At 46.5% G+C, this 27,468-nt stretch overlaps 2 protein-coding genes across 4 annotated transcripts in view; both read right to left on the minus strand.

Moving 5' to 3' along the window:
• Positions 1 to 27,468, minus strand: part of LOC119453576 (neurofilament heavy polypeptide-like) — a 512,698-nt gene that overhangs the window by 54,963 nt on the left and 430,267 nt on the right. The window lies entirely within an intron of this gene.
• Positions 7,252 to 27,468, minus strand: part of LOC119453577 (tol-Pal system protein TolA-like) — a 281,346-nt gene continuing 261,129 nt past the window's right edge. For all 3 annotated transcript variants that reach the window (XM_049668260.1, XM_037715628.2, XM_049668261.1), the window contains 2 exons: positions 23,486 to 23,700; positions 7,252 to 7,964 (listed from right to left, as the gene is read on the minus strand). In XM_049668260.1, the coding sequence (XP_049524217.1) occupies positions 7,333 to 7,964; positions 23,486 to 23,558 (705 nt within the window). In that variant the 5' untranslated portion in view covers positions 23,559 to 23,700 and the 3' untranslated portion in view covers positions 7,252 to 7,332. The remainder of the gene's footprint in view (positions 7,965 to 23,485; positions 23,701 to 27,468) is intronic.

Consider the following 27,468-nt stretch of genomic DNA (forward strand, 5'->3'; position numbering starts at 1 on the left):
AGGTGGAAACGATACCGCTTACATACACGCATATACTACAATACCACAGACTATCCCGTAGAACATTCCCTCCACCACACGTGAAGCTAAACCGTGCAGATGCAGCCGCTTGGAGTCAGCTCCAAACTAATACGTTCCCCAGCCTTGCTCTCCGCCACACTTTTTACCCTAGCCAGTACCCCGACAAATGTCCTTTCTGTGGTGGTCACCCAAACCTCTACCATTCTACGTGGGAATGCTCCAAACCACCCGGCTTACCTAGAATACCCAACCCCTCCCCATCCCAGTAGGAAGCCGCTCTTTCCAGCACAGCCTTCGACGACCAGCGATGCCTGATCGACCGGGCCAGCCGGATAGCAGCAGCAAATGGGGCCCTGGACTGAGGACTCCACCCTCTGAGACTTCGTTTTAAAACATAAAATAAAGTTTTCTACTACTACTACTACTACTACTACTACTCTTTGTAAACCGTTATGGCGCCTCCTTTGAAGGTATTAACCGCTGCTGAAGAGTATAACAATACAGCTACGCGCACGGCTGCAACCAGGCAACATCGGGCTCAGCAGACCACTGTGCAGAAAGTAGGACAAGCCGCAGCTCGCCGACGACGCCTGGCAGACAGTTAGGATCATTCTCGTGAAAACGACGCGAAGAGACTTCGCCGCGAAGACCCTGTATTACGTAGTGCCGAAAAGGGAGCTCCTATGGAGGCGCTCCTCGAGCTTACGTTGTGTCTGTGCTGCGTGTGCCGCACAGGCCTGTGACCTTTTTATAGCGATAGCATTAGTAGTGTCAAAGTGAAAAAAGTGTATCTATGTCAAATGTGCAAAGTTTACTTCATGCCAGTGCTTAAAATAGCTGGTTCGTACAGACTGCACTATGCACCACAAGACTCTAAAGCAAACATTTCAATTTATCCGCGGCGTGAATGTGTTAGTTGCACTGCAGGACTGATAGCCTGCGAACTGTCCGCAATTGTTCGGCGCTGTCGCGGAATACGCTAGCTTTTTCTGGACTGCGCACCTGTTCGCGCTTTACAGCTTTACACGTTGGCCTTCGCTATAGCGTAAAAAAGTCTAGGTACGCGAGCGTAATTTCCGCACCGTCTGGCCGACTGTATGCGGTTGCTTTCTGGCGAAGTATGGTTTTTAAAGGTTTCGGAATCCCTGGTAGTGGCAGGGGAGAGGCCTGCACGCTTTTTAAATTTGCTATGAACTTCTTGCAGGTTGGTTGTTTATATTGTGATGACACTATCTTTTTATTCGGCGAACTTGTGCCCACAAAAAAAGGCTACTCTACAAGAACACTGATAGTGGCAAATACAGTCGGCGGTTGTCGAAAATCTTATCTGTGGCTCAAGCGCATCGTCTTTTATACAAAATTCATCGAAGGTTGCATAGTAATCACTGGTGCCCCTTGTGTCTTCCAGAAAGTACTGCACAATTCGCATCGCTTATACAATCAGATTACATAAGCGTCGATTATAACAAACAACGGATAGAAGCATCGATAACATTCGATTCCGATACATGCAGGTGCGTCCTGCTCCAAGCGACACGTCTAACATTCATTATCCGGTGATAAGCGGGCACTGATGAAAGATAAACAAGTAAACGTGTCAATATTTGGTCTTTATTGTAACACAACGCTCATGTTGGCCTACGCTGCCACTGCTGCTGCCATGCTGGCTCTTTGGTATTATTTGTGCTTGATGTGCTCTTAGCTACTACCATTGCTCTCTAGAAATTACTATTTCTCTGCACAGATAGCTGTGCTTTTAAATTGCAGTGAACAAACTCGGCGATACAACCTGCGCAAAATGCATGGAAGACATGTCATCTGATTCTAAGCACATGATGCGCTGTGAATTTTAGGCCTTTTCCATTTGGGCTCTGTGGTAGAGTCTCAGAGAAAACTTTAGGTCAAAAGTTAACGACTACAACAGATCTTGGAAATACACACAGTGCCGAAAGGCTGAGTCAAATGCGCCATGTCTCAATGGTGCTGATGATACTTCTGTCGCTTCTCTGTTCTCGAGATGAATAGAAAGCTTGACGAGCTGCTACCTTTGAAAAAGATAATTCACGACCTGGAAACATCGGTCAAGCTCATGTATGACAAATACGATGTCGTCCTTGCTGACCTGGCCAGGCATGGTGGCAAGATTAAATATCTTACTGTCAAGGTTTCAAAGCTCCAAAAAACAGGGGGCTCTGTCACCGAACTGCAGCGCATTCCATCTTCTGTAAGTAATCTCGAGTACCAAAGCAGATGGCTGAAGCTCGAGGTTCATGGATTTAGGCATATTCATGACCTATGCCTGCTCTCTGAAATTAATGCTATCGCATCCAAGTTAAGTCTAGACATGCTAAATGACCAATCGATAGACGCGGGATCGAATCCCGGCCATTGCGGCCGCATTTCGATGGGGGCGAAATGCGAAAACGCCCGTGTACTTAGATTTAGGTCACGTTAAAGAACCCCACGTGGCCCTAATTTCCGCAGCCCCCACTACGGCGTGCCTCATAATTATATTGTGATTTTGGCACGTAAAGACCCCTTATTTAGACCAATCGATATCTGCAATCCACAGGCTGCCAGCCAGGGCGGATAAAATTTCTGTTTTCATCATACGTTTTACGAACCAGATGGTACGAGATAAGTGGTTAGAAAAAAGAAAATTGTTTCCGTCTGTTCAATGTGGCCTATTTCTGATGAAGAACTTGACAACGAATACAAGGGTTCTCCTTAACAAGGCTAAGGAATGGGCGAAAGCAAATAATTTTCGTTTCGTCTGGCACCGTGGTGGAAATATCCTTATTAGGAAGGAAAAGGGTAACACTGCTCATGTGGTAGAGAATGCAGCTGACCTTAACAGTCTGAAATGATGGGTCAACCTGCAAGTCATCAGTTCACCATATGTAGTGCAGAATCGGTACTTCCTATTGAGTTTCATAATTACATCCACTCGCCACACAGTCTATCCACCTAATGCTTTCATTTAAGCTGTCAGTCTGTTCGAAGCAAACATAATGAGCTAGATGCGTTCTTTAGCAGCCTTATTTTCAATTTGACTTCATTATGTTATCTGAGACATGATACAACCATAGTTCACTTGTTCAGCATCTGGCTCACTATGAATGTTTCAATGAATTCAGGACCGCTCCTCGTGGTGGTGGTTTTAGGTCACTTGTTCGCGACAATATTGATGTTGACTACATCGAAGAATTCTCATGCGTCACCGATTACTACGAGGCTCTGTCCTTTCTGTGTGACAGGAGCGTTCACTCAGCATTGTAACGTCCACCCGATGTGAATAACCCGTGTTTCTTGTTTCCTCCAAAAATTCTTTATTTATGTTCCTATGTATAACTATGTGTTGGGCTGCTGAGCACGAGGTCGCCGGATTGAATCCCGGCCACGGCGGCCGCATTTCTATGGGGGCGAAATGCGAAAACGCCCGTGTACTTAGATTTAGGTGCACCATAAAGAACCCCAGGTGGTCCAAATTTCCGGAGTCCCCCACTACGGCGTGCCTCACATTCAGATCGTGGTTTTGCCACGTAAAACCCAATAATTTAATTTTTATGTATAACAATGACAGCATATGGGGTGGCGACTTTAACATTGATATGTTAGCTCACACTCGCTTGATTCGGGAATTTCATATGTTTGAGCATCCAGCAGTCGCATGGATGCCCAAATGTTATCTCCGTGCCAACACGAGTAACCTGTGTCGCGTCCACTTGCCTGGATCTGTTTATAACTAATATTTCTACGGCCATCAAAAAGGCAGGCGTGCTTTCGTGCAGCCTGAGCGACCACATGCCCATTTTTTAGGTCTTAAATGATGCGCCAAAAAGAAAGGACAGCGTCTTTCACCCATGCAACTGATTACACAAAATCGTCTAGAATATTTTCGTAATCAGGTCGGATTACTCAACTGGAGTGATGTATATGCCACACAGTATGCCGAATGAGGAATTTCTGCGGTCTTTGAGCACGTGTTACCAAGAAAACTGTCCTCTGCGAACCATGAATCACGGATGACCCGTTTCGCAAAATAAGTTCAAGAACATGCTCTTTAATTATTTCGCTAAGTCGCGTAATATAACCGACCTCTATACATATAAACTTTACCGTAATAAGCTAACAAATGAACTTCGGAAAGCTAAAACCTCCTATGAATAGAAACACTTCAGACCTTATCAAAACAATGGTAGGCAAACTTCGAACGAAGTGAAAATTATGTAAAGTCGAGCGTCGTCCTCACAAAAGTACAAGTATGGAGATATTTAAAGGCGGTAGATATTTAAAGGCCCGCATGAAGTGCTACCCGATTGTTTTAATAATTTTTTACCAGCCCAGCTGGTATATGTGTAGATAAAAATGCCCACCGTTGTGTACAGGCCAGATGCCCCCGACAGCATCTTATATCCCACTACTGAATCTGAATTCACGTATTTTATGAGTTGCGTAATTCTACATTGTGTGACATTGATGATATACAGATTACACCTGTAAAACACATCTTTGACCTTATCGTGCCTCTTTTAGTACACATTTACAACCTCTGCCTGGTATCTGGAGTATTTCGTGCCAAAATGCTGATCGCAAAAGTTCTTGCGCTGCTCAAAAATCGTAATAAAACTGAGAAATCTAATTACAGACCTATTTCTATGCTTTCTATATTTTCTGATGAACTTTAGAAAAGTATATTTCGGCGTATTTAAGATTTCTTAAAACAGCACAACCTGTTCACTGACTGTCAGTGTGCTTTCCGAAGAAAAAGGTCAGCCCAGCTATCCTTACTAGGACAAATGGAATTGACATTGAGAAACTATGATTAAATCTGCTCACGCTCTAGATTCTAATTGACTTTAGTAAATTGTTCGACTATATTAATCATAAACGTTTATTAAAGAAGCTAGAGTACTACAGTATTTGTGGTATCACTTTAGATATAGACAAATCTTATTTAAAACAGCGGAGCCAACTTGTTGAAATTAATGGCATCTGCTCCCAGATCATGAAAGTAAAAGTTGGAGTTTTCTATGGGAGCATGCTTGACCCATTTTTTTTCAATTTCTATGTAAATGATATTGTTCTTGTGCATAGTGAACCAAAATATACATAATCTACGAAGGTGATACTACCGTGCTTTTTACGTCGAACAATATTGCAAGTCTAATTCTAACCGCAAGCAAGGACAGAACTCCTTGCTTTTAGCAAGGAAAGAAGTCCTTGCTAAAATATTGACAGGTATACATGTTTATCTTTCACCGGCTAACAAATGTTAAACGCTATCGCTCGGCGCAGAACGCGCCTGTATCGGAAGTTTCTAGAACGTTATCGATGCTTCTTTCCGGTGCCTGTTTTCACCGACGCTTGTGTTATCTGATTGTATGACCGACGCCAATTGTCTAGAACTTTCTGGAAGACCCGCGGGCACCAGGTATTAATCTGGAACCTTCGATGACTCAGGTATAAAAGCCGATGCGTTTTGCCGCTGATGAGATTTTCGACGATCGCCGACTGTGTTCGCCGCTATCGTTGTGCTTTTAGTGTAGCTTGCTTTTGTGGGCACAGGTTCGCCCAATAAACGACCAGTTTCGTCATACACAGTTTTGCGACTGTTTTATTTATCGTCACTACTACGTGTCAATATGCAGATGGTCACAGGACACTGGTTAAAAAATTAATACCGAAAACAATTAAGCTATTTTACTTCAAGCCAAAAATAAATGTGTGATCTCAGATATGGACATGTTAATAGGCTCTTCAAGAACTGAGCTTGTCCGGTCTGCGGAAACGCTAGGTGTGTCCTTTCACAGCCATATGAAAAGTCGCTGGAATACTGTTCAGTGTAAAACCGCCGCCACGCAATGTCAAAATTCTCTTATAGAATGCTCTCTTCCTGTGTCAGACACTACGGCTGTCTGGTGTGGAGTACTACGTCTGCTACCAACATAAATCGATTATTTCTGCTTCAGAAAAAAGGTATCTTGTGCTATCTGTAATGTTCGAGCAGATGCTCATACTGCACCTATCAGCGAGCGCGGGGAGCAAATTTACCCACCCCCCATTCTCCTTTCCCCGCTTCCGTTGCAGCCCGATTGTCAAAAGATGTCGACGCTGTCGATGCTCAACTGCAGCTCCGTCAGCATAGAAAGCTTGCTCTACAAGCGCTTCGGCCCGAAGGCCATGACCCCCTCCTTCCTGGGCTTCCACCCCGGGAACGCGTGGCACTCCGCCGTCTATACGCACCGGCACCGCAGTCACGCCTGCGTTCAAAGCCCAATACACTGACAAGTCGCTTGACCCCACCTGTGGAACTTGCACCACGGGTGCCCCAGCCACAGCACACCACTTGCTATGGCCATGTCCTGGCCTATCCTCACTGCGAAGAATCTGCCTTGCTGGGCTACAGAGCTCAGTCGTCACACTAAATGACTGTATCCTTCCAAGAGGGACCCCTGAATACCGCAAAACTATATATGACAGCTTGCTGATCTACCTTATTAGGAGTGAAACAATTAATCTAATCAAGGCAGCTCACCGGAAAAACCACGGGAGTTGCATTTTAAAACATGCACATTTTTTTAAATAAACGTCTTCCTCTCTCTCTCTCTCTCTCTCTCTCTCTCTTCAAAAAGTTAAAATTACGCTGCACTCTCTGTTAGACTTCAGGCTGTCGTTATCCTATCGTAAACACGAGAAGCAAAACCTGTCATGCATTACGTTCATGGCGCAGGTAACTAGAAACAGAACAGAATACAGCGCACGGTCACCTGAACACTGACATGTGCCGCATCCTCACACTAACTATGCTTTTCAAATTTTACATGATCGCTTACCACGCCTTTTAAAAACACTTACGCACAACATCGATTTCACTTCTTGTCCGGTTTCGCCTTTGTATGAGTTCTTCAGCGATATTTGAACATGACTAAATTTGTGGCTTCATTTTTTTTACTGCTTTTGTCGCTCATGTGTAAACTGCGGATTTCCTGGTTTTTATGGCTGGTAGTGTTTTCTTATATTGCATTTCTTTGTGCAGGCGCACGTCCAAGCCAGCATTGTATTGCATTAGATTATTTGTGGAGTCGGTCCTGGATCAGTGCCTGTGCCTGCCGCTGCTGCCCTCAGACTGGGTCTTAAGGCCCCTCAAATTGCTGTGTGGCACTTTCATTAAATCATCAATAAATTGTATGTTTATGCAAATAACGGCAATTCAGCTTTCAAGCCAAGTTTTTTTTGTGGACCCTCCCGTTTATTGTACATTTCCTGCTGCTGCTGCTGGGCCGCTGCTAGGCTACTGCTAAGCTACTGCTAGCCTGTCCTGCGTGCTGCATCTGCGGCGTCGGCGGCAGTCCTGCGTGCTGCTTCTGCGGCGTTGGCGGCTGTCCTTTGAGCTGCTTCTGCTGCGTTGGCGGCTGTCCTCTGTGCTGCTTCTGCTGCGTCATCGGCGCTGGCGGCTACCCTGCGGGCTCCATCATCGGCGTTGGCGGCTGTCCTGTGTGCTGCTTCTGCTGCGTTGGCGGCTGTCCTGTGTGCTGCTTCTGCTGCGTTGGCGGCTGTCCTCTGTGCTGCTTCTGCTGCGTCATCGGCGATGGCGGCTGCCCTGCGGGCTCCATCATCGGCGTTGGCGGCTGTCCTGTGTGCTGCTTCTGCGGCGTTGGCGGCTGTCCTGTGTGCTGCTTCTGCGGCGTTGGCGGCTGTCCTCTGTGCTGCTTCTGCTGCGTTGGCGGCTGTCCTCTGTGCTGCTTCTGCTGCGTCATCGGCGACGGCGGCGGCCCTGCGGGCTCCATCATCGGCGTTGGTGGCTGTCCTGTCTGCTGCTTCTGCGGCGTTGGCGGCTGTCCTATGTGCTGCTTCTGCTGCGTTGGCGGCTGTCCTCTGTGCTGCTTCTGCTGCGTCAGCGGCTGTCCTGGCAGCGGCGGCGGCGGGGGTGTTTCTCTTACCTGTAAACCGGTTACACGTCACATGGTTTAGAACATACATATGTCTGCATACAGCATACACCTCTCCTCGCCACACGTCTGGACAAACACCAATTGAACATTGACCTCGTCCAAGTGACATTACTGAGTCAAAATTTCAGACAGTACAGTTGCATGTAATTCTGTCAGCATTCCGTCATTGCGTGTGAGAGGTGAAGCCACAAACATAAACATTACATGACCAAAATAACCCGCCGTGGTGGCTTAGCGGCTATGGCACTGGGCTGCTAAGCACCAGGTAGTAGCGAGATGAAACACTGCAGGATCCGTGCCGACTTTGTGTAACCCCTTGAACAACACGAAGAGGAGTAAGCAAGTTGGCTTCAAGGGGCAGCAGTGGTGAAGCACATGCGCCATGAACTAGTGCGCTTAATTCGTCTAAATACACGACGGGAAAGCTACTTGTCACATATTAACATAGGCTGCGTTCTGATCCACCGATGAGGATTAATCATTGCCTACAAATTCCCCGTTTCCTCTCATACTGGTTATAACTGTACATACAAACGCGGGCGTGGTAAAATGTCAAATCGCGTAATTGGTATTTCAAATAAAGCAATGAACCTTCGTAAAGCGGGCGGTTGCCGTAGGAGCCGGCGAATGGATTTCTCGTCAATGGTTTCTGACAATTCGATGTAAGCTTCTTGGGATACAAGTGCTATCATTGATAACTTTAACATGAGCCAAATGTTGCACACGAAAATATTGGCCGGTCTATAAAGGTTTCCTCTTAGGTAACATTGTTGATGATGTATGCCTACCAGCAGTGTGGCAAAATTGTTATCATCAGCGTGTTGTTATGTGCAGTGCAGGACGAAGACCTGTGCCAGCGATTTCCAATTACCCCTGCATTGCGTCAGCTGAACACCATCCTATGCCCGCAAATTTCGTAATTTCATCCCATCACCTAATTCTCTGTGCTCTTCGAATGCGTTTTTCTTCTCCGGGCACCCATTCTGCGACACTTAATAGACCAACGGTTATCGGTTCTCCGCATTGCATCACCTGCCCAGTTCTGTTTCTTCCTTTTAATGCCAACTGGAGCATCGGGTACCCCAGTTTGCTCGTTAATCATTACCGCTGTCTTCCCCTCGCTTGAGTTGCGTTTACTTGATAATAAACGCATGCGTTTACTTGATGTACATTTATCTGATTTACTATGATGATTAGTCTGAGCTTTAGCTATGATTATTGTATTAAACGTCTTGTTGTTTGGTTGTATTACTTAAATATACATATATGTGTATGTACGGGTATGTAAGTGTGTATGTGTGTAAACTTCTGTATGCAAAATGTGCTCCCTCCCTGTAATGACCCTCAAGAGAGGGTTAACAGTATTTCTAAATAAATAAATAAACATTACGAGTATAGTTTTTCGTTCCATCATTTCTTGCACGGCCCTTAAATTTATCTTCAAATCTTTTCGTTAACTTTTCTCTCTGCATCATGAAATAATGCAATCAGAATGCAATGACTGCGCACTTTCGTGCTCAAGGGAACAGTTAGTGTTGAGAACAGTAAAAATATATCAGCCAAAGCGTTTGCCTGTGCACACGCTTACGTCACAGAGCACAGTGACGAGGACACGATTCTCAAAGCATGCTTCACGCCCCCGTCAGAACACAACAGCAGAGCTAAGTTCCCAGCTCTTAAGTGTGTCGGCGGCGCAGAACGATACAGCGACCGCCAGCAGGACTACGTGGCACGTCATTGCCGACGTTCGTCTTCGCCTTCCTTCCAACAACATTTGGGGCAACTACACCGCGGCTCGCGCTTTTTCTTTGGTCAGCAAGGCCCAGCGGATGTAGCAAATCGGCCACGCAGTTATTAAAAAAATGGCAATCTTTTTCGCGCACACACTGCTCCAAGTGTTGCGAACGGAAGTCATTCATATCTGCCTAAGGGCACGCTTATTCGGCTCCAAAATTTTCTTCTCTGTGCTTCCCTATCAAGCGTTATATTACGAAGCATCTTAACGTGCAGTAATGAGTTACCCTGGCAATGAACTGCTCAGATACGACAGTCTCGAGTATTTGCTGCCCTCTTCTAGAACAAAGCGATGTTGCTCCAGCACTCGGCCCCAGAGGAGTGGCAAAATCGCCGCGTTCTGATGCCTACGAAGGAAGTCACTAATTGAAGCACGACAAGTTGCGAGTTTGATGCAGACGCGAATAAAATTAAATGGGTCATATGCGAAGCACTGTTACTCTTTCTTGCTTTGTTTCTTGCTTTTTTCTACTTCATCTATGTACCACCGAATATGCTAATGCCTCCAAATTGACTGCTTACAGATCATTTGCTCAATGCTATTATGACATTCTGTTCTCAGTACAGTGTTGAACGGAAACCAGTATGGTGAAGAAAGAACAAAATTGAACTAAAACGTACGCACACAAAATAAAATAAAAGGTAATCTCTATTGCACCCTTGTTCACAATGCTAAACGTCTCGTTGTTAACAAAGGGCCCGTGTGGGATCCACAACGTCGAATCAATATTATATGTTATATTTATTTGTTATGGTATTAATTTCTATTTGAATGCCAACTAGGATAACAGCACCGTTGAAGTTCAGCACCGTTTTGAGAAATTTATTAGACCAACGGTTATCGGTTCTCCGCATTGCATCACCTGCCCAGTTCTATTTCTTCCTTTTAATGCCAACTAGAGTATCGGCTACCCCCGTTTGCTCGCAAATCATTACCGCTGTGGTCTTGTCTCCTAAAATTATGCCGATTGTTTTTCGTTCTGCTCTAGCATTCCTTGAACTTCTCGTTGACTCCGCACGGCTTGTGATGCTCGTGGGCACCACCCACTATCAAGTATTCAAGTCAGCAGGCTTTCAAAATTCAAAGCGAAGCTTTATTTGCCTTCTCCTTCGACTTTTGCGCTTGTACTTTTTCATTACACCGTGTCGGGGGGAGGGGGAGGGCGGAGCATGTGCATACATGGCAGGAGCGTGGCAGAGAGTAAAGTTAACGCGAGAAACTTGTTTGGACCTTCCCATCGTGTCGGATGTCCACCATGATCACTGGAGCTCCCTGAGTGTCACCACATTAGCCTCTTGACAGCTGTAAATATCCGTAACCATCCTCAAAATCATTGCAGTAACTGCAGCGCTTACTTTCCTACTGACGCGCAACTCTAGAGGGGACGTGGATAGAACTGTAGAGGGGAGGGGTGGAGGAGGCAGAGAATGGGTAGAACCGACGCAGTCGCGAAATGCGTGAATAACAGTCTCGCCACTTATTCCCGGTTCCCATGCAGGGAGAGACGGCGAAGAAGGGAAAGATGCCCGTTTCAATGCGCGCCGCCGACGCCCCATCCTCTTTGGCTGACGTGCTGCGCAAATAGTGCTGCAAAAATGCCGCCCCTACTGAGCGTCCCTCGGTTTCTAGTAGTACAAAAGGTGGACGTCTGCTGCCGAAAACACAGGCGTACAATGGAGCCACCGGTTTCGCTTGTGCTGCGTTATGGATTCCGACAAATGTCGCACACGGAAAACTTCTTCAGGCCAAGTACACTTCAGAGAGTCAAAAGGCTCTGCGATGCCAAGTACGTTTACGACGTGCAAGCGTTCGAAGGATTGTTTAGGCACGCTGCAGCTTGAAAGTGCAGCGAATATATTACGACGCAGACATACAGGTAATTTGTCTAAGGCATGTGCGTGGGATTATCAATAATTAATGCACGAACTGCTTGCTCTGGGAAGAGCCAAACGATCAAGTGATCGGCAATAAATTATGTCAGGGAATAAAAGTCGAACGATGACCGCTGGCTGCTGCAACACAATCAATAAATCGCACAAATACTTTTTGGGTATGCACGCGTAATGTTTTGGCATGTGTCTTCTCTAATCAAATCATGTCATTACACAGCGGCAGTTCGAAATTTCGCGTGAATAAGACATGGCTTCGAAAGGGCACGTAAGTACACTGATATTTTGTTGTGTCGCCCTGTGTTACTTTAGCCGTGAAACTACGTTGGTCAAAGTGTTCTCTGGCCTTGACGAGGTTTGTACAAAATGCTTTATTCACAACGCATCTTCTGAGGCGAATCGGGAGCATCCGCGCGGACAGCTGAGCAGCCTTCCCGCAGCATGTTGCTGGGCGCAGCAGGCGCAAGAATACGTGAAGCTATCTCCGTGAGTGTTTATAGCACGGCCGCTGGATATGCAGGTGTTGTGGTTTACAGTGGCTGCGCACTTCTATCCGCACAGCACGTCTGATGGTTCCAATGCTCGCGTACGTTTCGCCGCTTGATGGCCACGGAGTTTTCATTGGGCACTCACTTTCCAACGTTCCGCCGCTCCACTAAGTATTGCTTTGAGCTGAACCACTAAGTATTGCTTTGAGCGGAACCGTTAGAACCACGCATAGGGATTATGACCCTCTTGTTCATGACAATTCACCACGCAACAATAACATAACGGCGGTTACGACGCTTCGAGACCGCGCGCTGGTCGCCGTAGTCTTCGGGTGCTCCCGTCTTCGGCACGGTTTGCTGGAAACAAGAGTGTTTTCTTTCCATGACCTGTGTCACAGACCGTAGCACACAAGATCGTGTGCCCCTCAGAAGTACTTTCCGGGTCCGAAAGACGACGCAGAAATCTTAAAACTAAGCGCAAAACAAGTGAGGCTTCCGTTATTCTTTGGGCTGTTGTTGAATTTGTACTACTCAGCCAAATTCTTCTAAAGAGAAAGCCGTAGGTGTCCATGTTGGTGGTGCCCTTGGCGGTGACTTTCGCGAAGCTGAGCCGAAACGAAAAATCGCCGACACCGCAAAAAATGCTCGGAATAACGTCACATTTCACAGACAGCTTCCTGTAAACAAAGTTCATTAGTGGCTTTAAAAGAAAATCTGGGAAATTTCGGTCTCGGTGGCAATCGAACCCGGGCCTCCGGTGTACGAGATGAGCACGCTTCCTTGAAGCCTCGGCAGCTCCGCGGTAACGTGGCAGCGATCTCGCTGACTGAAGGTGTGGCCTATATATATAGTGCGTGTACTAACATGCTGCACTTTTGGCGCTACGTTAAGTGTTCATATGTGGCCTTTAGGAGGTTTCCTTAGTGCCACAGGGATACATCCTATTGCGGGTCGTTAACTCTTGCAAGAAGTCTAGCTCCGATTGTATAACTTAATGCAGTAACAATATGCCTTAAAAAGAAGTCTAACCCAGATTGTATAACTTTATGTATTACTTAATGTGCGTCAGGCTTTCGCCTTCTTGTGTTACAAGAGTGTAATACCCGCTGAACTTTCTTTTGCCACCAGGCTGCCCCACAGGTTGTGCAAAACTTCCGCCCGTCAGCTTCATAGCCACTAAACCGCAGCAGCATGTACGGACAGGAACGATGGGCTAAACATCGCATGGGTGCATGTACCGCAATTCGGCCGCTTCATATGGATTACCTAAAGAACAGATATTACGTGCAGGAGAAATCGCAATGTCCAGTTGTGAATTAAAAAGATAGACTAATTAACTTTCTAATTATTCCCTTTAGGACAAACGTTAAAATTGCGAAGCCGGATCCCAGCAGCACTGAATCCACGTCTGCCTATAGAAGAAATGTAAGGCCGTTCGAATAGAGAAATTTTCGAATTAATATACATACGAATATTCGATAAAAATCATTCGAATATCTATTCTTTCGAAATCCTTCGACCCAATTTTTTATGTGCCATAGAGAACTCTACATGAATCTGTTCTAAAATAATACTTCCAGTGTACTGTTTTAGCATTGGGTAACAATTTTTATGCTTGGTATTGGATGTGTTGTCTTCTTCTTTAATCACGATGATTGAATTTTAGTACCGTAATATAACTGATTTGGTGGTGTTTTCTGCAACGTTCTGTTTTTTGACCACTATGTTTGTAATCAACCCTTTACGATAATGACCAACCGGCGCGATGTAGGTATTAGTAATAAATACCTGTTTAGCCGCTATTTCGGCCCTTGGAAAATTTCGCCATTATTTATATGGGCACCCTTTCCATGTCGTCACTTTCCACCATGCCCTTTGTTGGCGGTCCTCCCTTAAGGACCGATCTGGCCGACCTGCTCGCTGGGCCCTTAAGCTACGGGAGTACGACATTCGCGTTCCTTTACCGTTCCGCGGCCGCAAATACACGGATGCTGACGCCCTTTCTCGCTCACCAGTCTCAGCTAACAGCGCTTGCCTATCCGTCCTTGATGCCACCCTTACATCACATGTTCTGCGCAACATGTCGGCGGAGCAGTGCAAGGATCCCTCGATAAGTGATCATCCGCCTCTTCCTTTCTGATCCATCCACCTAATTCAACATCTCGCGCTCTTCTCCGCCAGTCTACCCACTTCTGTATTCGCGATGGCCGTCTTTATTGTCGTAACTATCTTTCTGACGGTCGCAAATGGCTTCTTTGTGATACGCCGCCATCTACGTGACTTTATATACGGCACTTTCCACGCAGAGCCACAGTTCCCGCCATTGCGGCCTCTTCAAGACATACGCTGGACTACATCTCCTATTTTATTTGCGCGGCATGTACGACTACGTGCGAACGTTCAATCGCTCCTGTGCTCCATGCCAACGCCAAAAATTACCTCCCGGACACGTCTACCCGTCACAAACCCTTCCTTGCCCTAGTCGACCCATTGATAGTGTTTGTATTGATATATACAGACGGGTTACCATCTACTCCAGCAAGGAACAGCTGGATTATTGTGGTAGTTGATCACTTGACCCGCTATGCTGAAACAGCCGCGCTGCCGACTGCCACCGCCTGCGACGTTGCATCGTTTTCTTTACGCCACTTCGTACTGCACCACGGTGCCCCTCGCGAACTTCTGAGTGTCAGAGGCAGCGCCTTTCTTTCCAATCCTTTGAAGGAACACCTCGACGAATGTCGCATCGTCCACCGCTAATGTACAGCGTGGGATCCGCAAACTAAGGCATGACACACCACTTCAACCGTACCCTTGGTGATATGCTATCAATGTACGTCGCCTCTGATCCTTCCCATTGGGACCAAGTTCTCTCTTTCTTAACGTAGGCTCACAATACTGCGGCCCAAGCAACTACTGGATTTTCTCCGTACTTTCTCCTGTACGGACGAGAACCATCTAATACGTTCGTACAATTCTTTCATATAAGTCTTAGGCGTCCGAAAGTACTCCGCTGTCTGAACCTGCTCGACATGCTGAGGAATGCCGCCAGCTTGCATCTTGACCAGCTTGCCTTGCCCGGTATGGTTGGCGTTAAAGAACAAAATTCAATTTTGCTCACGCCTGCGCGCTCACGCAGACGCTGACGCCAGTTTTTCTGCGACATGGGGCCTTTAATGCTATCGCGTCAATACCTGGAACCCTACCGCGTTCTGCAGCAAACGTCCTCCGTCAATTGCCTCTTGGAGCCCCTCACGCCATCGACAGACCTACGCTATCGCGGCCGCGAACTTGCCCGCGTCTCCATTAGTAGTGCATTCGCCTTAAGCCACCAGGATGGTGCCATTTTCTGCGGACGGCTATTGTAATGAAGAAGAGTAGCCTGCGCCTCAGCAGCATCGCCACCGGCATGAGCTCGCGGTTGCTGTCCTTAGCCGAACGCTTGTGACTGCTGCCTATTCACCGGCGGCCGCTGCTACTAAACCTCTGAGTAAAAAAAAAATCAAATTTAGCACATATTCTCATTTTTGAAGAAAGTGAGATATGACGCTTGTGTGGAATTCATTTCGTAAAAGAAATGAGGATTGTTTAAACCGTGCGATGCAAGGATAGGATGTCGTTCGCAACTGCAAATCCGGTCAGCTAGGAAGTCACCAAATTACAAGCTTTCGATTATCTGGCGCACTACGGCAATGACATCCCCAAAACAAGGGCACAGCAAGTCACTAGTTTCAAGTTAAGCGTTGCGTGCGTAGTGTGAGAAAAGTGTGATACCAGAGCCTCACACGAACATACTTGTTTGGGATACAACTTTGAGGAGACTGGTCAAATAACATGTTGCTTCGCCAAAATCGATACAACCAATTCGCGTATAGGCGGCTTAAATCTGAGACATTCTTCTTGAATGACTGGACGTTATTGAGCAGAGGTCATGTGACCCATGCGTTCATTCACGAATCGGCCCTCTGTGAAGTAACCGCGGCTCTCTTGCAGCAGAATCGCACGGAACAGTCCTCACTTGTATCGATCTTTCTCTCACGAGGCACCAGTAAGAGCTAATATTCCTCACATGCGAACCGAAAGAATATTTTTCAATTCCTAATAGTAAAGTCTCGAAGAAAGTACGAGTCAGATACCACGGACTACTTAACTCCTATAAAAAATTTTGAATAATCGCACGCCCTCCAAGGAGTTATAAGACTGGCACCACTTTAGAGATTTCAGTCCTTAAAGAGAGAGAAAAAAATCTGCCAGCCCTTCCACTGGGGTGGAGATGGAAGACCAGCGAAGCTGTACTATGGTGGGTATTATGTATTTCCAATTATGACTATTAAGACGGGATGTTGTAATTGATTATTTGAACTATTAAAGATTGGGAAATATAAATGATGCAGTGGATTTCATTTATTTAGTAACCACAGGGAGCATGGCCTTATGGTCGCTACGGTACACCGTCATAGTGTGTACGGCAAAGGTTGGTACATTCTTCATAAACACGTCACCAACGCCGCGCGCGTTCGGTGCGAACGCGGGAAAAACGTCGCCGCCGTCGACAACAGTTCTGCGTGTTGTTTGTGTGATGGCACACAACCACTGTCAAAACGCTGGCTACGTGACGAACGGCTAAACGCCGTTGCCGACACTGTTAGGAGAGAGGTGAGCGAGAGCACAGAGAGAGTCGGCGGCAGAAGCCAGCAGGGCTGCGCGCATGCGCCGCAGTGGGAGAGCGCGCACGCACACGAACAGTCTAGGGTGCCTCGATGCCCTCCTCGCCCACCACTCCCCTTCCACTGGGAAGTCGCGTTTGCTCTCCGCCGAGCGCTTCTTCCTCTTTACAACCACAATCTCTCTCTCTCCGCCGTGCGTTCGCTCCCCGTGAAAGCACGCGTCCCTCGCCCTCGCCCGCTTTCACTCGCACATACAGCACACTGCCAATGATAGTTTTTTTCTATTGCCGGACACACCGATCCAAAGGTGAGCCCTTTACAGCTTAGCTGTAAAATGTTATGAAAGGCAAAGAATTTAGCCAGATTAACTGTCCCGTTGGTTACTCTGCTCAGGGGGCAAGACAATAGGGCAGAAAAGATGACAAAAGAAGAGAACATATGAACAAAATTCATCTGCACAAGCGCGAGGAACCCAACTGACAACGACTACAGTTTTTCGTACAGTCCCGATGCTTTCACAATACACACTAGTACTTTCAGAGCAACTCGGGCGTATGTCGGCTGGGAATAAAGTGCAAGAATTATCTTTTCCGTAAGGGGACGGTTGTCAAGCTTGTCGAGCGTTGTGCACAATGTTTTTCTTGGACCACTCAAAGGAGGACAATCACACATACGGTGCCCAGTTATTTATTCGCAGTCACAAAGTTCACATTCATGACTTTTGGCCATTTTAGAAGGAGCAGGCAATAATGAATTCTACTCCAAGACATAAACGACATCTGAGAATCACGTCCTTAACCTTTTAAGGTTATGTGTACACAATTCTCCACGACAAGATTAGTGTGTCAACACCAAAAGCATTAAAGAAAGTAATATTTAAAACGTATAACATACATCTTGGAACACTTCTCATTGGAATTGTGCTGCAAGATTGAATAATGTGTGCGAAATGCTGTGGTAAAACTGAGTTGGAAGGTCGACGGCTTGGCATTCTTGATGATTATAATATATTGGGTTTATTAGGGAGCAAGGACCAGGGATAGCCAAAGAGCGCCAAGAAGGCTTGGCTTGGCTGAATAGGTGCGTTTCAAGCCCGCTAGACATAAAATAGTTGACAATCTCGTATCTGATATTCGAGCAGCGAGTTTTCGAATAGAGTCCACATTCTGTAAACTTTACAAAACACACTCAAAACTTTAAAATTATCAATCTACTCGGCAGCTCTACACTGTTTTTATTATTCTCAAGATTCGAGAAATGGGTTGAAATAAAGATTTTGATGAACAGAAATTATTGGCACCTGAAATGGTTAAAATGTGCTGCCTGATACATTGGCGTTCCAGTTGACCATTTCTCAGAAGCCACCCTCTACCAGTTTGGGGCGATATTAATTGCAATGGCAATGTAGCTTTTTATCAGATTTCAAGAACGGATATCTGAAGAATAGTACGAGTCATAGGACTTTTCCGACGCAGTTTCGCAATTCTCGTAAGCTTGCTAAGCGAATTATTACAACTGGATACCTAGACATTGCGATTTTTTATGCACGTATAATTCCAGCTTCTTCCAAAATCCACCTAAAAAAGGCGAAACAACACTTTCTCCCGTAGGTGAATAAAAATCGCGTTTGAGCAAAAAGAGAATGGGTGGTAGCACCGAGTTCGTAATTCTACGAAGCCCTCTGTAAAATAAATAAAGGGTCTTTTGGGCACAACATTCACTCAGAAGAAATCTATAAAGTTAGTGACGCGGCGAATTGAAATGAACGCTGAAATATTTTGACGCTCCTCAAGCAGTAGTCAAGTTGCAGCAGTGAAGTTGAAAAAAAATAAAGAGGTGAGGCTAGATCACAAAGACTGTATTATAATGCGATGTCCGTCAAGATCTATAGAAGAAAAATGAATGAAGTCCCAGTTGCCATAATGACTAATTTAGCGGAGTCTTGGAACGACGGCAAACTGAGGGAGTTAGTAAACGCTTAGCTGCGGGTGAGCGAATGATCGGGCAGCAAGCGGCCCCTCTGCATTTGTAAAAACGGCCTTTTTATAAGTTTCTAATGGCTTAGCCGTCCGCGCAGAAGGCCAGGAGTTGTAAGTGATCGCCATGCTGAAGTCACTCATGAATGTGATGCGTACGTTACTGACGTACCTAAACACCCCGAATGCTCGCAGCGCACTACAGGTACTGGACGCGATTAATCCAGTACTTGCAAGTCTAGAATAGCATCATGGCTCATTCACCGCTGTCATTCCGTAAAGATGTCAAGGAAGCATCCCTTTTTCAGTGGAATGCTCGAGGCCTCAGATCAAGAATTTCGGATTTTCGACCTTTCATGTTTGCGAACAAGTTTCCCATTATTGTCTGCGAACCAAAGCTTCAAAATACAATCCGGCTATCGGGTTATGAAGCTTTCCCATCCGCGTCGTGTAATGTCCTCAGCAAGGTCGTCGTTTATGTTCGGTGTGAACTGACTTACGTGCTACATTCAGTTGTGCCTCACGACGACGACCAATACGTGTGTTTAACTGTAAAAACAAAGAAACTTACATTTACTCTCGTCGCTGCATATATTTCTTCAACCAGTCGTTTTGACACGGAACGACTGGGTGCTCTGTTATGCGCGACAGCTGGCCCTTGGATCCTTAATGGATATTTTAACGCACACCACCCGCTCTGGGGGAGTGTGAAGATTGACTCCAAGGGAAGAAAACTAGTCGCATTTGCCTCGGAACAAGAGCTTTGTTGTCTCAATGATGGCAGCCCCACATATTTACGGGGACTAACCTACAGCAGCTGTCTGGACTTGACTTTCGTCTCTCAGTGTCTTCGAAGCAGTATAAAGTGGTTCTCAGACATAGAAATCCATGGAAGTGATCACGTTCCTACCTATTTGAAGATCAAGGGAGTGGCCAAGTGTCTATCTACTGCCCTTTGTAGAACAGACTGGACGAAGTTCAGATCGCTTATGGAAGACGAATGTCAAGAAGGCCACCCATTATTTCTGGAGAATCAGATTAGAAATGCACTGCAAGAGGCTATGTTCACTTTTAGGCCTTCTCCAAAGTATAATGAATATGAAGGTGAATTGGAAAGGCTTCGAGCGATTCGCCGACGCGCCGAAGGAAGATACAGGCGCACCAAATGTATTCATGATCTGAGGGAGGCGAGGCAGATCCAAAAGAAAATCCAGCGCCGCATCGATACGCTACAATCTCAGAAGTGGAAATCCTTTTGCGAGTCCTTGGATCCTCGAAAGCCTCTGTCCCACATATGGAGAACTCTGCGTGGCCTACAATCGTCTCCGCAACAGCGCCACCCTTATAAGTCTCTTGCCCTGCATCAAAGACGACGTGAGATCGACGTTGCTGAGGATTTCTGCGCAAGTATAGCTGGCTTGCCATCACGACCTGTATCATTAGCACGTGATGTTGCGGCATCCAAGGACTCTCGCATGGATCTCTTATTCTCTTTGGAGGAGCTCGAAGCTGCGCTGGCGACTTGTAGGAAGTCATCATCGCCTGGGCCCGACGGAGTCACATAGAAGGCACTTGGAAAACTTGGCCACAAAGCCCGCAGCGTACTGTTGGAGAGATACAACGAATCCTGGCGCGAAGGATTGATTCCTTGTGAGTGGAAAGTCAGCCGCCTAATACCATTACTTAAGAGCTCTAAATCTCCATTAGACTTGGCATCGTACCATCTCATCGCTCTTGCCAGTTGCGTTGGGAAACTAATGGAAAGCATGAAGAAAAATTAAATTATAGGGTTTTACGTGCCAAAACCAGTTCTGATTATGAGGCACGCCATAGTGGGGGACTCCGGAAATTTGGACCACCTAATGGAAAGGATGGTGTTGACGCGTCTTGAATGGTATTTGGAATATAATGAGGTATATCTGAATGCAATGGCGGGATCCCGGCGCGGTCGGTAATCTGTCGATAACGTGCTTGATTTGGTAACATCCATTCAAGACCAAAAGAGCATGAAACGTTTAACGGTGGCGATGTTTCTTGATGTGAAAGGCGCATATGATAATGTAGCGCACCAAGCAATCCTCGATGCTTTGATCAATGTGGGCATTGGTGGCCGTGCACTGCGCTGCATTCACAGCTATTTGGAGGATATATCCTTCTTCGTACTTACAGAAGGTGGAATGACATCCCACCATGTCACCAGCAAAGGTTTGCCACAAGGCGGAGTCTTAAGCCTCGCGCTCTTCAACGTAGCACTGCTAGGCCTTGTTGGATCATTGCCAAGGCCAGTCCATATATCCATCTATGCAGATGATATCTTCATCTGCGCGGCCGGCGTAACTCGTCCGCAGATACGAGGGAGACTGCAGAAGGTGGTCATACAAACGTCGTCTTATCTGCGTATGAAAGGCCTAGAATTGTCCTCCGAAAAGTGCCGATTAGCCGCATTTACGTGCAAAACATTGACTCCATATGTTATACGCATAAATGGACAAGTAATTGCTTACGAAACAAAACACTACTTCCTCGGAGTCATCATCGATCGCAATTTGTCTTGGAGGCCACATATTTCATTTATGAAAAAGAGGTTGACTGCAATAGCACACGTATTAAATTTGTCAGCGGAAAGTCTTGGAGTGCATCTGTGCAGTCGATGTCTAAGCTGTACCATGCATTATTTATGGGCTTCCTAAGATACAGCCTACCCGTGCTGGGAAGCACCAGTAAAACGAGCCTTCGCACACTCCGTAGTATGCAAGCCCAACTTCAACGAACGTGCCTCGCCCTCCCTAAGTGTGCATCCACAGCGGCCACAATCGCCATAGCACGTGACCACCCTGTATCAACGTACTTTGCAGTCGACGCTGTAAGAGTGCACATTCGACATGCAGCAAGGACGCCCTTTCACCATCTTGCTTGCCTGCCAACAACTAGGCCGCATACGAGTTTTAGCGGTCTCTTGACTATACACTGAGCATCGCTACCATCGAATTACGTCCCTGCAGCATGGCCTGCGTTGCCACTGTTGTCTCTGAATTCATATCGAATATGCCTCACCATTCCAGGCGTAAACAAGAAGGCACAAATGCCGTCAGCAGCATTGAAGCAGGCAGCATTATTGCTACTACATGAGGTCCACAGTGACCGCTTACATGTTTACACAGATGGGTCGGTCATGCACTCCAGTTCAGCAGCTGCCGTATTTGTCCCAGCAAAATCTACAGTAGTAAAATTCCGGACATCGCACTTGACATCGACGACGGCTGTGGAACTTACAGCTATGTGTGCAGCAATGAAATTTATCGACCAGGAACCGCCCCAGAAATGGTCTATCTTCTGCGATTCCAAGGCCGCCCTCCAGATTTTGCTCTCTGCACTACGCCGTAGACCCCACGAACGACTTGTCGCAGACACACGCGAAATTTACCATCAGGCAGTTGACCAAGGACATGACATCGTCTTTCAATGGCTGCCAAGTCACTGTGGTATCTTTGGAAACGAGCTAGCGGACGCAGCCGCGCAATCTTCACATACCAGTACCGATTGCGTCGCTATGCCTATGTCCAGAGCATACGCAGCACGAAAGCTCCATGCGCTTGCTCGCGAGCTTACGTTAGCCTACTGGAATTTAACGGACTTTAAAAACCAACGCATCTGTTCCCTGGATCCTAATCTGAAGCTCCGCCTTCCACATGGCTTACCACGACGGGAGGTAACTCTCATTTGTCGCCTAAGACTTGGAGTAGCTTTCACTACGCGTACTCCTACGTTATCGGAATGGCCACAAGTCCAGATTGTGAAACTTGCGGGTGCAGAGACGATAACACATCTTCTGTGTGATTGTCGTCGTTTTAGTGTACAAAGGAAAGTCCTCAGAACCACGCTCGACAAGATAGACAGCCGTCCCTTTACGGAAACCAGAATTCTTGGTCCCTGGTCCCAGCCGACGTCGGAACGAACTGCTTTAAAAGCACTAGTACGCTTTTTAAAAGAAAGAGGACTTCGTGAAAAACTATAGAATTGTGCGGACTGATGCTTTTTTTATTTTTTTTTCTTATTATTAATCTTCTCTTGTTTTCTAATCTTTTCTGTCCTTACCCCATCCCCCTGTGCAGAGTAGCCAACCGGACACTTTACCTACTTAACCTTAGCCTTAACCTTAACCTTTCACCTCTTATTTTCCTTCCTTCCTCCCTTCTAATGACTTAGTGAGTAAACCGCTTTCAGAGTGCAGTGAAGTCAGCACGTCTTTCGCTCAGAGATGGCTTTCACCTTTGCGTTCATGCCTCACTCCCAATGTTATTTCTCGGTTATGCTTCGCTTAAGCTTCAACTGAGCATGATGTTCAACACTTGAAGACCCAGTTAAGTGTCCAAAGTTTGCTGCTCCAACTTCTACAGTAGGCATTCATCACATTCAGGCTTTGCACAAGAACGATAGATACTCGGCAGAAAGATTCTCAGAGCTGTCAAGCTACGAACAAATCAAACAGTCAGATAAATGCATTGGTCTATGGAAGACTTGTTGGCTAAGCCACTATTGCAATTCCAGCATGAGGGGGACATCCATTCTTTTCTTGAAACAAACATTTCTGCCGTAGGGTTAAGCTGTAGATAAAAAAAAAGAAAAGTCTGATAATACCTAACAAAACGAAGAAAGACTGTGAACGCCGGGATAAATAGAACCAGAAAACTCACAGGCCCCTTCGGCATCCCTGGTGACAGCCAGGCAAATAAAGCCCAAGACGGCGACCAATTTCAGAAACTTCATGTCTGGACGCGGAGCTGCTCCCTTGGCTATCCTTGTATATACGAAGGGGACTGGTTAGACTATCGTCCGATGAATGCGACCCTGCCTCAGCGAACTCAACGCCAACTCTGTGGTCTCTCTGCACGCACTCGCTTGCCTATTCCTTTTACGGTACGAGACACCTCGGGTACCCCGCGGACACGGTGAATGCTGCCAACAAGGCTGTCTTACGTTGATGTCACCTTTGACTATGAGGAAGGCGCAATGAGCTAGGCGCTTGCTCAATGCGTCTTTTTTTATTTTTATCACGGCCATCTTTGTTTTCATCGGCGCCGCTGGTTAATCCGTCTGGCACGAGCCAGCATTAGAAAATCGGCGAGATTGCGTGGCGCCAGTACCTATAGAGAGCTGTGGGCGGGGCCAGACTCGCTGTAGCCGTCGGCGTTGAGACAATGCTCGTGCGAGGCACCGAATTGAACTTGTTTTTTTTGTGATGCCAGGCGAAGCGTTCGGTTGCGTGTTATACCGATGGCGTGTTTCTGCATAGCGTGAACATGCCTTACCCTCTTGCAATTTTTTATAACATCAAGCGCACGGCATGTCAGCGGCCTTTTATAGCGCTGAGGCACGTCGGGGACGGCGACAGTATGCGCAGATGTGCACGGTGTAATGATGGTTGAATAATTTTTCATTTGATCAACGAATAATCGTTTATCATTTTATCTTTTATTCAATTAATCACTTTCGATGCATGGTTTATCATGGAGCCATAGATTAATCGAAATTCTTGTTGGGGATATATAACAGGGTTAAAACAGCATCACTACTTTTGCAGAACTCCATATTAATGTTTGAGAGGTGCTACCAAGTTTGATACACAAGAGAATAAACGTTTGAAAAAGTATAGTCTTTAACTTGTTTAAGACAAACCCGCCGTAGTTGCTCAGTGGCTATGGTGTTGGGCTGCTGAGCACGAGGTCGCGGGATCGAATCCCGGCCACTGCGGCCGCATTTCGATGGGGGCGAAATGCGAAAACACCCGTGTACTTAGATTTAGGCGCACGTTAAAGAACCCCAGGTGGTACAAATTTCTGGAGTTCCCCACTACGGCGTGCCTCATAATCATATCGTGGTTCTGGCACGTAAAACCCCATAATTTATTATTGTTTAAGACTAAAAATATCATTGGCACTAGCGGCTTTTGAAATGATAAACAATATATGTTATACAATGGCGCTTAGTGCAGAATTAAGTAAGATACATGGCACTAATTAACCCCTGTACAGTGCAGTTAAACAAGAAAAAAGAAAAATGGCAAAAGGTTAAGGTGAAGTCCAGTGAAATAAGCAAGAAATTTCCATATGCACAGGGCAAAAGAAAGTTACTGGCTTGGGATTTTAAACCACATCCTCTTTTCTATAGAGCTAATGAATGTCAATTCGCTGGAATGTTGAAGTGAAACCGATACCTTCATTGAATGGCCACACAACCAGCATACGATAATAGTTGCTAGGATGCTATAGATTTGTCGGAATGGACATGAACTCCATCACTATGTCAAATACATGCTCCAAAGCGGCGCAAATGCTTTGCCACGTCTTTAGTGGACTGGGAGTGGCGCGACGATCAACGACCGGGTTGCTATAGTATCCCTTGAATTGCGAGGGCATTTCAAGCCTCCGGCTTCGGACGGTATGGTGACGTGTGTAAAGGGGGGGGGGGGGAAGCAAGGTAAATATACTTGGTAGCAAACCTTCAATAGGAGCCCATACTTTCAAAACATGGCTTTTAATCGGCGGTTCGTGGGGCATAGGGCCATCTGTGTGACGAGGCAACACTGGCGGCTGAACAAACAAATAATGTGACGCACCATATTCGTTACAACAGAATGCGTTATTTTGTTCTCGAAAGCGCATGCTTTGGTTTGGGGGCCGGTCATTAGAGCTGTATCTTCAAGTGCCCCGCAATTAGACCCGATGGGCGTTTCGATCTTTAACCATGGAAAGCGATATACCAAAGGTCAGCCATACGGGTGTCGACATACGGCCGACGAAAGCTTTGGGTGTAGACTGCTGGTCGCATCGTCAGGCGCCAAGCCTGTCTGGCGGCACAGCCATACGAAAACAGCTAAAATAAACAATTATCTAGCGCTGTACGTTTGACTGGACAGGTTAAGAAAGGATGAAACCACCCGTGCCACCAAATTCAGACGAATGTCCACAAGCAAAGCAACACAACGTGTGAGGGGCGCGTATAGAAACAGGTGAACTAAGGTAAAAAACACCGCATATCCACGGGGTGAATGATAATTAGTGGGCGCAGCTCCGGAGGGAATCATCGGTAAACCGTGAATCTTCCGTGTAATTCGCCCAGTCTCGCCGCACTAAATCGAACGATTGACTTCCACCAATGTCACGCGCCATATTTGACGTCATTCCGATTTTATAACAGCGCCCTTCATTATAATTGCACCATCTCTCGCTTAAGGGGACGCTAGCACAAACGCTTTAGAAAGGTTCAGTACTCTCTAGTAAGGGGGAGAGGCCACAGCGTCTTACGCAGCCGTTTACACATGCCGGAACGTGCACCGCGTTTGCCGACGCCATCAGCGTTTATGAATACGGGGGTAAGGCGGAGAGGCCACAGCGTCTTACACGAGCTTCTTACACGGGCCGTAACGCGCTAGCACGAACGCGTTAGAAACGCGCAGTCTTTCGTTAATGTTGGGTATTTATTGTCATCGTGGTGCGTGTGTCCATGTGCGCATCGTGGCGTAGCGGTTAGCGCCGCGCGTTCGGAAGCGAGGGGTCCCTAGTTCGATTCCGCGCTACGGACAGAACTTTCGGATTTCTACTTTTTATAAAAGTAGACGTGGCTACCTACTACGACTACTACTACTACTACTACTACTACAGAGGAGGGACAGACCCACACCCTAAGGAGCTTCGCCCCTAATATACCTGGTAGCGAAGCTTCCATAGAAGCCCTTACGTTCAAAACATTGCGGTTAATCGCCGGTTCATGGGGCTTAGCGCCATCTGTGTGAGGAGAGAACACTTCCGGCGGAAGAAAAATAATTTGACGTCATGTCCGTTAAAAATAGAAGTGACGTCATTTTGTTCTCAAAGGCGCGAAATTTGTTTTCGGAGGCCTGCCAATGCCATTGTAGCTGTATATTCAAATGCTCCGCCATTCAACTTATGGGCGTTTCGAGATCTCTGCGCAGAAAGCGATGCAGGAAAAAATCAGCCGTACGGGTGTTGAAATCGCATCGCTGCACAGAAGATACTTTCCTTGGAGGCCGACGAACGCTTTGAGCGTACAGTGCTCGTCCTTTCGTCAGACGCCAAGCCCGTCGGCCAGCGCTGTCCCACGAAAACAACTAAAGTAAACAATTATCTGGCGGTCGCCACTCACTACTTTTGACTGAACAGGTTAAGAAACAATGAAACTGTTCGCGTCACCAAATTCAGACAAACGTCGACAATCAAAGCAACATGAGGGTGGGGGCGTATGGTAACAGTGAACTTTACGAGCGCGCCTTTCTGCCCACTTCAAGAGTTACATTGCATTGCAAGTGATAGCGGCATCAACACCCGCCGAAATCGGTAGGCGCTCTTACGGTGAGTGCCGACAAAAAGGTATTTATCGATAACGATCAAGTAAAATAGAGTTGTTATTTTCTCGTCATGCGTATATAAAATTGATTAGGAATTTTATTTTCGTTGAATGAATTTAACTGTGTCTCGCTTTAATTAGAAAAGGCTTTTTTCTTTCCCAATGTTTGTTCCCTCCAGACATAGTCGCGCTTCAATCGCTGCTCCCATAACCACCCTTGCTGGTGTCGGTGACAATTCGTTCTGAACCGCTTTTCGCCCGAAGCTTCGCGACCTATTTGGATCGACCTTGGGTGAACTTTACGAGCACGTCT

This window comes from Dermacentor silvarum, chromosome 5 (assembly GCF_013339745.2).
Source record: "Dermacentor silvarum isolate Dsil-2018 chromosome 5, BIME_Dsil_1.4, whole genome shotgun sequence".
Classification (NCBI taxonomy): Eukaryota; Metazoa; Arthropoda; class Arachnida; order Ixodida; family Ixodidae; genus Dermacentor; species Dermacentor silvarum.